This window comes from Solanum lycopersicum, chromosome 5 (genome assembly GCF_036512215.1).
Source record: "Solanum lycopersicum chromosome 5, SLM_r2.1".
NCBI lineage: Eukaryota > Viridiplantae > Streptophyta > Magnoliopsida > Solanales > Solanaceae > Solanum > Solanum lycopersicum.
In genome coordinates this window covers 519,730-530,739 of record NC_090804.1, presented here as the reverse complement: position 1 = coordinate 530,739, position 11,010 = coordinate 519,730, and the positions used below count along the sequence as shown (strand labels likewise).

Below are 11,010 nucleotides of genomic sequence, written 5' to 3'. Positions count from 1 at the left end.
AGGAGTCAAATTAGTTATTTATTTCCTAGTCTTTAGGCCACAGGAGAATTAGTGGAGTAAGTTTAGATTAGAATAATTAGGAGTAATAAACGGATTATATTAGTAGTTAGTTTTATCTATTTAAGAGAGCACTTCCACTTGTTTCTATCAATGTCACTAGAAGAGAGATGTAATCCTCTGATAGATGAGTGATATTTCATTCATAAATAGCCTCCTACTTTGATTTTTGACTTGCTTCTATTTGGTGCCTATACACATTTTATCATACATTCTTGAGTTTCATATCACAGAGTATGGAAAATGTTAATCAGAACCAAAACAATCTGCGCAGATGTTAATCAGAACCAAAACAATCTGCGCAGTTACTGATTCATCCAGAAGATGAACAAATATTCATTTCTTTTTCTCTTTTCTCAGTAACATATCCATCATATCACAAAGTATCCGAAATGTGAATCAGAACAAAAACAATCACCATGATTATTGCTTCACCCAAAAAGTGAAAAAATATTCATGTCCTTTTCTCTTTTCTCGGCAACATATCCATCGTATCACAAAGTATGTGAAATGTTAATCATAACTAAAAAATCACCGCGGTTACTACTTGATCCAAAAGGTGAACAAATATTCATTTCTTTTTCTCTTTTCTCAGCAACATATCCATCATATCACAAAGTATCCGAAATGTGAATCAGAACAAAACAATCACCATGATTACTGCTTCACCCAAAAAGTGAAAAAATATTCATGTCCTTTTCTCTTTTCTCGGCAACATATACATCGTATCACAAAGTATTTGAAATGTTAATCATAACTAAAAAATCACCGCGGTTACTACTTGATACAAAAGGTGAACAAATATTCATTTCTTTTTCTCTTTTCTCAAATATATCCATCATATCACAAAGTATCCGAAATGTTAATCAGAACAAAAACAATCACCATGATTACTAAAGGTGAAAAAATATTTATGTCCTTTTCTCTTTTCTCAGTAACGTATCCACAGTATCACAAAGTATGTGAAATGTTAAGCAGAACAAAAACAATCACCATGATTACTGCTTCATCCAAAAGGTGAAAAAATATTCATGTCCTTTTCTCTTTTCTCAGTAACATATCCACAGTATCACAAAGTATGTGAAATGTTAAGTAGAACTAAAACAATCACCATGATTATTGCATCATCCAAAAGGTGAAAAAATATTCATGTGCTTTTCTCTTTTCTCAGCAACATATCCACCGTATCACAAAGTATGTGAAATGTTAATCAGCACCAAAACAATTACCATGATTACTGCTTCATCCAAAAGGTGAAAAAATATTCATGTGCTTTTCTCTTTTCTCAGCAACATATCCACCGTATCACAAAGTATGTGAAATGTTAAGCAGAACTAAAACAATCACCATGATTACTGCTTCATCCAAAAGGTGAAAAAATATTCATGTCCTTTTCTCTTTTCTCAGCAACATATCCACCGTATCACAAAGTATGTGAAATGTTAAGCAGAACTAAAACAATCACCATGATTACTGCTTCATCCAAAAGGTGAAAAAATATTCATGTCCTTTTCTCTTTTCTCGACAACATATCCACCGTATCACAAAGTATGTGAAATGTTAATCAGAACTAAAACATCACCGCGGTTACTGCTTGATCCAAAAGGTGAACAAATATTCATGTCCTTATCTCTTTTCTTTGCAATATATCGATGGTATCACAAAGTATGTGAAATGTTAATCAGAACCAAAATAACATTCAACTTGGGTATGATCAAGTGCGAGTTGATGAAGTTGGTAGTAGACCAAAGAGATATGAGCCACAATAGTGGAACTAGAAAGAATACTTGCTTTTCAAAGACATGTGAACAAATATTCAGGTCCTTTTCTCTCTTCTCAACAATATATCTACCATATCACAAAGTATGTGGAATGTTTATCAGACCGAGACCACATTCAACTTGGGTATGATCAAGTGCGAGTTGATGAAGTTGATAGTAGACCAAAGAGATATGAGCCACGACAGTGGAACTAGAAAGAATACCTCTGTTTTTGAAAGACATGTGAACAAATACTCATGTCCTTTTCTCATTTCTCAACAACATATCTACAATATCACAAAGTATGTGGAATGTTTATCAGACCGAGACAACATTCAACTTGGGTATGATCAAGTGTGAGTTGATGAAGTTGATAGTAGACCAAAGAGATATGAGCAACGATAGTGGAACTAGAAAGAATACCTCTATTTTTTATAGACATGTGAACAAATATTCATGTACTTTGCTCTTTTTTCAGCAACATATCTACCATATCACAAAGTATGTGGAATGTTTATCAGACCAAGACAACATTCAACTTGGTTATGATCAAGTGCGATTTGATGAAGTTGATAGTAGGCCAAAGAGATATGAGCCACGACGGTGGAACTAGAAAGAATACCTCTGTTTTTTATAGACATGTGAACAAATATTCATGTTCGTTTCTCTTTTCTCAGCAACATACCTACCATATCACAAAGTATGTGGAATGTTTATCAGACCGAGGCAACATTAAACTTGGGTATGATCAAGTGCGAGTTGATGAAGTTGATAGTAGACCAAAGAGATATGATCCACGACGGTGGAACTAGAAAGAATACCTCTGTTTTTGAAAGACATTTGAACAAATATTCATGTCCTTTTCTCTTTTCTCAGCAACATATCTACCATATCACAAAGTATGTGGAATGTTTATCAGACCGAGACAACATTCAACTTTGGTATGATCAAGTGCGAGTTGATGAAGTTGATAGTAGGACCAAAGAGATATGAGCTACAACGGTAGAACAAGAAAGAATACATCTGTTTTTTATAGACATGTGAACAAATATTCATATCCTTTTCTCTTTTCTCAACAACATATCTACCATATCACAAAGTATGTGGAATATTTATCAGACCGAGACAATATTCAACTTGGGTATGATCAAGTGCGAGTTGATGAAGTTGATAGTAGACCAAAGAGATATGAGCTACAACGGTAGAACAAGAAAGAATACCTCTGTTTTTTATAGACATGTGAACAAATATTCATGTCCTTTTCTCTTTTCTCAACAACATATCTACCATATCACAAAGTATGTGGAATGTTTATCAGACCGAGACAACATTCAACTTGGGTATGATCAAGTGCGAGTTGATGAAGTTGATAGTAGACCAAAGAGATATGAGCCACGATAGTGGAACTAGAAAGAATACCTCTGTTTTTGATAGGCATGTGAACAAATATTAATGTCCTTTGCTCTTTTTTCAGCAACATATCTACCATATCACAAAGTATGTGGAATGTTTATCAGTCCGAGACAACATTCAACTTGGGTATGATCAAGTGCGAGTTTATGAAGTTGATAGTAGACGAAAGAGATATGAGCCACGACGGTGAAACTAGAAAGAATACCATTGTTTTTGATAGACATGTGAACAAATATTCATGTCCTAATCTCTTTTTTCAACAACATATCTACCATATCACAAAGTATGTGGAATGTTTATCAGACCAAGACAACATTCAACTTGGGTATGGTCAAGTGCGAGTTGATGAAGTTGATAGTAGACCAAAGAGATATGAGCCACGACAGTGGAACTAGAAAAAACCTCTGTTTTTTAAAGACATGTCAACAAATATTCATGTCCGTTTCTCTTTTGTCAACAATATATCTACCATATCACAAGGTATGTGGAATGTTTATCAGACCGAGACAACATTCAACTTGGGCATGATCAAGTGCGAGTTGATGAAGTTGATAGTAGACCAAAGAGATATGAGCCACGACAGTGGAACTAGAAAGAATACCTCTGTTTTTGATAGACATGTGAACAAATATTCATGTCCTTTTCTCTTTTCTCAACAACATATCTACCATATCACAAAGTATGTGGAATGTTTATCAGACCGAGACAACATTCAACTTTGGTATGATCAAGTGCGAGTTGATGAAGTTGATAGTAGACCAAAGAGATATGAGCTACAACGGTATAACAAGAAAGAATACCTCTGTTTTTGATAGACATGTGAACAAATATTCATGTCCTTTTCTCTTTTCTCAACAACATATCTACCATATCACAAAGTATGTGGAATGTTTATCAGACCAAGACAACATTCAACTTGGGTATGATCAAGTGCGAGTTGATGAAGTTGATAGTAGACCAAAGAGATATGAGCCACGATAGTGGAACTAGAAAGAATACCTCTGTTTTTTATAGACATGTGAACAAATATTCATGTCCTTTGCTCTTTTTACAGCAACATATCTACCATATCACAAAGTTGTGGAATGTTTATCAGACCGAGACAACACTCAGCTTGGGTTTGATCAAGTGCGAGTTGATGAAGTTTATAGTAGACCAAAGAGATATGAGCCACGATATTGTAACTAGAAAGAGTACCTTTGTTGTTTAAAGATATGTGAATAAATATTCATGTCTTTTTTCTCTTTTCTCAGCAAAATATCGATGGTACCACAAAGTATGTGAATGTTAATCAGAACCAAAACAACATTTAGCTTGGGTATGATCAAGTGCGAGTTGATGAAGTTGATAATAAACCAAATAGGTATGAGCCAAGACTGTGGCAGTTGAAAGGATACCTCTTTTTTTGAAAGACACAATGTGCGACGATAAAAGAGGAACCATAAAAGATCAGTGTCCCAGTTCTGTGTTAGCCTGATGGGATTTGTGTGCTCATAAGTGTGATGGATTGACTGTTCAGAAGAAATCACAGCATATTTGTGAGGTAAACATGCCTCCTTCACCAAGTTTTTGCATGACTTCCATGAATTTGGCATGAAGATCCACCGTCCATTTTGTGCATGCCCCTTCACCTAACGGTCTTATTAATAGCATTGTTGTGCCTTTTTTCTTCGTTAATCTCATTTGTTATTTGTATACCTCTCTACGAACTTACAAAAGCAACAAAATCCATCTCAAATTTCATTCTTATACACAACACATATCCCAACAAACTACTGGAATCCCAAATACAGGCCACAAGCAGTAATTGGAATATTTAGTATCAATCTCAAACTCTCACATGGTAGTTCAAAAGATCGAGAGAGGATTTTCTCACAATAAGATGCTAGCATAGATGCAAAACATGGAATTATTAGCCTCTTGTTTTGATTTTTTACTTCCTGAGTTTTCTTGTAGATTGAAACATTTAATTACTTTATAGACAATGGAAATCATTTCAATGTGGATATGAAAAGACACAAACTACGCGTACAAGAGGAAAAATAAAGTTCCATACAACTAGCAAGAGGAAGAAGAGTCAATCTCAAGAAAAATGTTTTTTCTTTGGAAACAGAATAATTCATCTATCATTTATCCCGGGGAAGCAACATGTTCAAGTGTTTGGTGAATGTCTCAGCTTTCTTGAAGTCCTGAGTTAGATAAAAGACAAGACTAACTAAAGATATAGTGATTCTTTTATTTAGATAAATTTTTCCGTCTCATGCGTATTATGATTAGTGAGGTTAGATTGACGCCTTCCATTGCACTGTTTTACTCATTTTATCAATATTTGAAATCAGTCTTACTCATGTGTTCTCATTATAACATACACTTTGCTTGGCGGTAGCCGGTATGCATTCCTCTTTTGGTTGCAATTTGTTGGATGCAGAGCAAGGTGTTTAGTATTCTCATATTATACATACAAATTCAGCATAATGCCGGTTGTATTATTCTTTGTTGAACCAATAACTAATACACTAGAGTTATCATTCTGTTAAAATTCATCACATGAAAGATAAAATGGATTTGTCCATCTTAACCAACTCCCAAATAAATTGCAGCAAACTTAATACCATAGTTATGAACATGTATGAAATGAATCGTAGACATTTAACATTGAATACTGAAATTGAGATTTACACAGATGCAAGAACAGTAAAGGAAGTTAGGAACTTTGTATTAGTATTTGTTATCTTTCTGATGTTTATATAAAAGAACTATTATATATGAATTTGGTTTTATTAGTGAATCATCGAGGCTGAAAGAACTCAAAACTATCCACAACATGATAAAGAGGAAATAAGTCAGGTACAAAACAATATTAATAACAGGTGGAAACACATCGCTTATTCAATATCTATATATCATACACATATTCTCAATCTGTAAGCAAACAAATCACTAAAATCAGTTGCAGAATACTATAATTGATACCACCAGTAGTCCAACTAATACAGCCTTCTTGTTCTTTCCAACTGCTTCAGCTGATAAAACTCCTTAAAAACTGTAAAGAAAATTGGAAGAATTAATCTTGTAATTGAGGAGTGGTTAAAACAAAAGTATAGTCATTCTTCCATGGCACACTAATACTATTTATTGTTGCTTATTCTTTTACTCCTAGTGCGTATTAAGTGAATTTAATATAAGAAGCTAATTAATTTGGGGTGTGGGACTAAAACGTATCCATGATCTGCGTGAGTCGAGAGCAACTATTAGCACATTTAGACTTCAGTTTTAATCGACCACATACCTGATAATCAGTTCGAGACAAAGTACAAGAGCATTGTTGATCTACTTGTGGATGGAGACCTGGAAATCAGAATTTCCTATCTCATCAACTTGCATATTCTTGATCTCCAAGGCTGACTCAGCGAGTGATTCTTCCTTACATGACTTTATCGCAATGGACTTTAGAGACGTCATGTATCCAAAGCAAGAAGGGATCATCCTAAGATATTGACATCTTCTTAACACCAAATGCTCAAGGTATGGGAAAGCATCATCCGAAACATCCCATACAGAAAAAGAAAGATCTTGCAGTTTCAAGAATTTGAGGTGAGGGAAATGCTCATCGGTCACTTTCCATACTTGGGAACTAATGGAAACGTTTAGCAGTTTGAGTACCACAAGTCGGGGGAGGATTGCAACCTGATCAAGTCGATATACGCAACCATTGGATAGTGTTAATTTCTTGAGATTTGGTGGCAAGTTCAGCTCAGTGACCCATGTCCCCGAACGACCCCAAGAAAACTTGAGCATTTCAAGATTGTTAAATGCAGGGAAAAAGCCATGACATGACAAAACTTCACATCTCAGTTTTTGAAGATTTGGTGTATTTGCAAAGATCCTGTCTGCATCCTCCACACAAGAAAACCATGTAGAGGAAAGAGTTCTCAGTCCATCCATTTCTCGGTGAGCATTGTTTATATTGAAAATAGCACGGTTGTATACATGCAAATGTTGCAACTTGACCATCTTCCAAATGGTGTCTGGTAAAGTTACTCGTCCTCCAAGTCCTTTAATTATTAAAGTTTCAAGGTTCCAAAGATTGTCCGAGAATGTCAATGAAGAATCTTCAGCAACTTTAACAGCAACATATCTCAAGCAGGTTAAAGCTTCTGGGAAAGAATCAATTACAGTAAATTCTAAATCTAGCACCCACAGGAACTTGAAACTGTTAAAAGTGTGTGATGCATAGCGTATTGAAGATAATCCAATTTTTCTTCCCTTCATCAAGTGGAAAGATTGTACTTCTGAATAAATCGAACTCCATTCTGCAAGATTATCAACTTGAAATTGAAGGCATACGCGTCGTTGAATGCTATGCTTCTGATAGGAAGTAGAAGAAAGATTCATATTAGCATTGTCCCTGTTAATAGAGAAATTAATATGATCAGAATACATTTAGAAAAAAAAAATTGATTCAACAAATTAAAATTTTAGATTGTATTACCCGTCTATGCATTGTAGAAAGTTCTCCACCTTGGCTTTCTTTTTACAAAACTCAAGCAACAAGTCATGAATGCGACATGTCTTGGTCTTACCATCGGAACTTTTCTTGGAAACCATCACAAGGTTTCTTCCTATAAGGTTCTTTAAGTAATTTTCTGCTATATCTTCGGAAAGCTTCTCTGTATGAGTTCTTACCAAACCTTCTGCTGTCCACAACCATGTTAACTTTGATACCTTTATCTCTTCATCTTCCGAAAGTACTCCAAAATACAAAAAGCAAGGTTTCAAATGAAATGGTAAATCTTGGTAACTAAGATTTATTATATCCTCTGACTTAGCCTGGATATGTGGACCTAAATTTATTGCAACTTGTTCCCAACAATGTTCCTCCTTCTCCATCGTTTCGAGAATACCTGCTACCAGGACAACTGAAAGAGGTAGCCCACCACACTTTTGTGCTATCTTTTGGCCAACATCTTCTAAGACTACAGGGCAACATTTTTCATTGAACACTTTATTCTTCAATAGCATCCAACTTTCTTCTAGAGTAAATTTTCGAAGAAAATGAGGATCACTAACGAGTTTAGCATGGTAGGCAACATGATCATGGCGAGTTGTCAGGATAAGTCTACTTCCATTATTGGCATCATAGAAGCATGGCATTAGTTCATCACATGCAGTAGTTTCCCAGACATCATCAATGAGGATAAGGTACCTCTGACCAAATAGAAGTTTACGCAACTTATCTGCTAATTCATTCTCTGGTAGTTTATCACTGATAACTATATCCTTCTTAACACTCCGAAGAATGGTTAGTAACAAGTCTTTACGTGTATATACTTGAGATACACAACATTGTGCACGGACATCAAAATGAGATACAACAAACTGATCAAGAAATAGCTTGTTAGCGAGAGTTGTCTTACCCAATCCGGCCATTCCAACAATTGAGATAAGATCCAATTCTGATGATCCTCTGATTAGCTTCCCCTTTAGTGTTTGCACTACCTCATCAAAACCCACCATTTCTTCTCTTGTACTTGTAATCCGAGCAAGTTGTGACGTATGAGCACTGACAACATCTGTGGTAGTATGCAATACCAAGTCAGCAACTTTCTTTTCATCACGATTCTTCATTACCTCCTTCATGAGTAGTGTAATCTCCTCTATGATGTCTCCAATCCAGAGAACAAGGCACCACTGAGGGATTTCATTATTTATGCAGCTGACAACCAAATGATACACCTCATATGCTATAGCAATCGCCTGCATTGAAAAATACTGGAACGATCCATTGTGATGCTTCTGAAAGTGCTCCAATTGCTGCTGAATTGTCCAAAGTTGGCTCTTTATAGAAGAAAGTGAGTCTGAATAGAGGATTAGATACTCCTTCAGGTGGTCTAAAATGATATCAATAGATCCCAGTCCATCAATCTTAGGTAATTTGGAGTGAAATGACTTCCGAGTGATGAGGTAGATCAGTGCTTGTATACTCGGAATATCGCCTGAGAAATCAAGAACTGGTACTTGATTTGGATCCCCAACAGCCGTGGCTTCCTTCTCCTCCACGCTGTCATACAACGAGTAAACTAGAATCCCTGCATCAATAATTGCGGTATCAAGATCATTAAAGGCCTCTCTTGGTAGATTGATGAGATTGTCTCTCAAGAATTTGAGCATTGGCATTTGATCCTTGAAAATAACGGGTAGCACTTTCAAACGGTGTACGAGAGTCTCCACAAAGCCATATTTATAATCAGAAACATGCTCAGCTTCGATATTAGGATAGGATCCTGATTTTAGAGCTTGCAGGACATCAACATATATCTTGCGGACACATGGTTGAATAGGCTGAATCCTCTTCTGAAAGTCGGAAAATGAAGCATTCATTTTAGCTGAAGCCAAGTTTTTTTCTTTCCAATGGTTTGGTAAATTCAACCAAGCAATCATTGCTGCATGACCAGCCATAACTAAAACATGAGTCAAGAAAGTATGTTGGCTTTGAAGATCCGATTCATCCGAGCATATTCTATCTGAAATAAAGTAGACAAAATTTCTCAATAACTTTAACTCCTTTACAACCTCTTCCATTGGCTGTTTGCTTGAGTGAGGAACTAATTCAATATAAGGATGACAAATCTCTGATAAACCACTGAGATTCCTTACAACGGTATCAATGAATTTCTTTGCAAATTCAGGAGTAGCAACAATGGAGGAAAGTGGTAGTGCAGATGCTTCAGGGAAGGAGTATTTATCTCTGATTTCCAACTTCGTCTCACAAAAGTGTTCTTCCAACTGAAAGAACACGGATGCAACATCACCGGGATAGTTGATTCTTTTGACTTCAACTTCAGTATAAGAAAAGACGTCTTGAACTTTCTGTGTAGCATACCAACATAGAGTTGTGAAGCTCTGCAAACTGAGAAACATATCTAGGAATTTGAGATTCATATAAATGATCTCAATTAGATTCTTCGGTTCTTTATTTCTCGGGAGGCTGGAATCCCATTCATTGGCAAGATTTTCTAAATAAGAGAGGTCATAATCTTTCCCTATAGACAAATATTCATATGAAGAAGTAGAAGACATCAACTCTTTTTTTACAAGTTTCTGATCACACTTAGAAATTGTAACAATCTATGTCTAGACAGTTTTTCGAAATAATATTACAGATAAGGTGAAAAATATCTATGGCCAAACACACACCTATTCAATGTTGATTGCTACACTTTGAAAACATTCATAATTTCTTGGCAGGTATTGGGGTCTTAATTCTGGTGGTTAATAAGGATAGTTAATGTGGGTTGGTGTTGTTGATAAGACTCTTAAATGGGAGTAGTTCTTGTGGAGTCAAGTGTGCAACATTTTCTTAGGGATGTTGATGTAACAATACTTAGGCCATATACCAACAAGGGACGTACTAGTGGAGTGAGATGTACTCCTTCATCCTTAACCAGATGTTTCGGGTTCGAGTCAGTTGCCTTTGTTAGGAGGCGTGTTGGGAAAGACAAGGCACTAACAAAGAATGTCTGACAGGATAACAGCGGAAGAATACCCAAGTCTATACTTTCCCTTCTCGATTTGAACCAAGAGAAGACAAACAACCACAAGCAATATAATAGTAAGGCAGCAAGTAATTCAACCAAACAAATATAACAAGACAATAATAAACCAATCACACAAGACGCCAAGATTTACATGGAAAACCCTTCGATGTGAAGAGTAAAAAAACCACGGGACCAAAAGCTCCACTATAATCACCAAGAGTTACAATATTGTTCTCCAAAAT

The 11,010-nt window shown here is 35.7% G+C and overlaps 1 protein-coding gene and 1 long non-coding RNA gene across 2 annotated transcripts; one reads left to right on the top strand and one right to left on the bottom strand.

Annotated features, from left to right (window-relative positions):
* The first annotated feature begins 23 nt into the window (after positions 1–23).
* LOC138348478 (uncharacterized) lies at positions 24–7,043 on the top strand. Its single transcript, XR_011221052.1, has 2 exons — positions 24–4,773; positions 5,212–7,043. It is a non-coding gene; the product is annotated as an uncharacterized lncRNA (long non-coding RNA).
* On the bottom strand, positions 6,074–10,589 carry LOC101245844 (putative late blight resistance protein homolog R1B-16). Its single transcript, XM_010322268.4, has 3 exons — positions 7,723–10,589; positions 6,520–7,638; positions 6,074–6,273 (listed from the first exon to the last, which is right to left on the bottom strand). The coding sequence occupies exons 1-2, from the start codon at positions 10,308–10,310 to the stop codon at positions 6,561–6,563; spliced, it is 3,666 nt and encodes a 1,221-aa protein (XP_010320570.2). The 5' UTR covers positions 10,311–10,589; the 3' UTR covers positions 6,074–6,273; positions 6,520–6,560.
* Positions 10,590–11,010: the final 421 nt, after the last annotated feature.

Coding starts and splice junctions, on each gene's coding strand:
- LOC101245844 (XM_010322268.4), bottom strand. CDS start 10,310: ATGTCTTCTACTTCTTCATATGAATATTTGTCTATAGGGAAAGATTAT. Junction 7,639..7,722: donor TTTCTACAATGCATAGACGG/GTAATACAATCT, acceptor CTCTATTAACAG/GGACAATGCTAATATGAATC.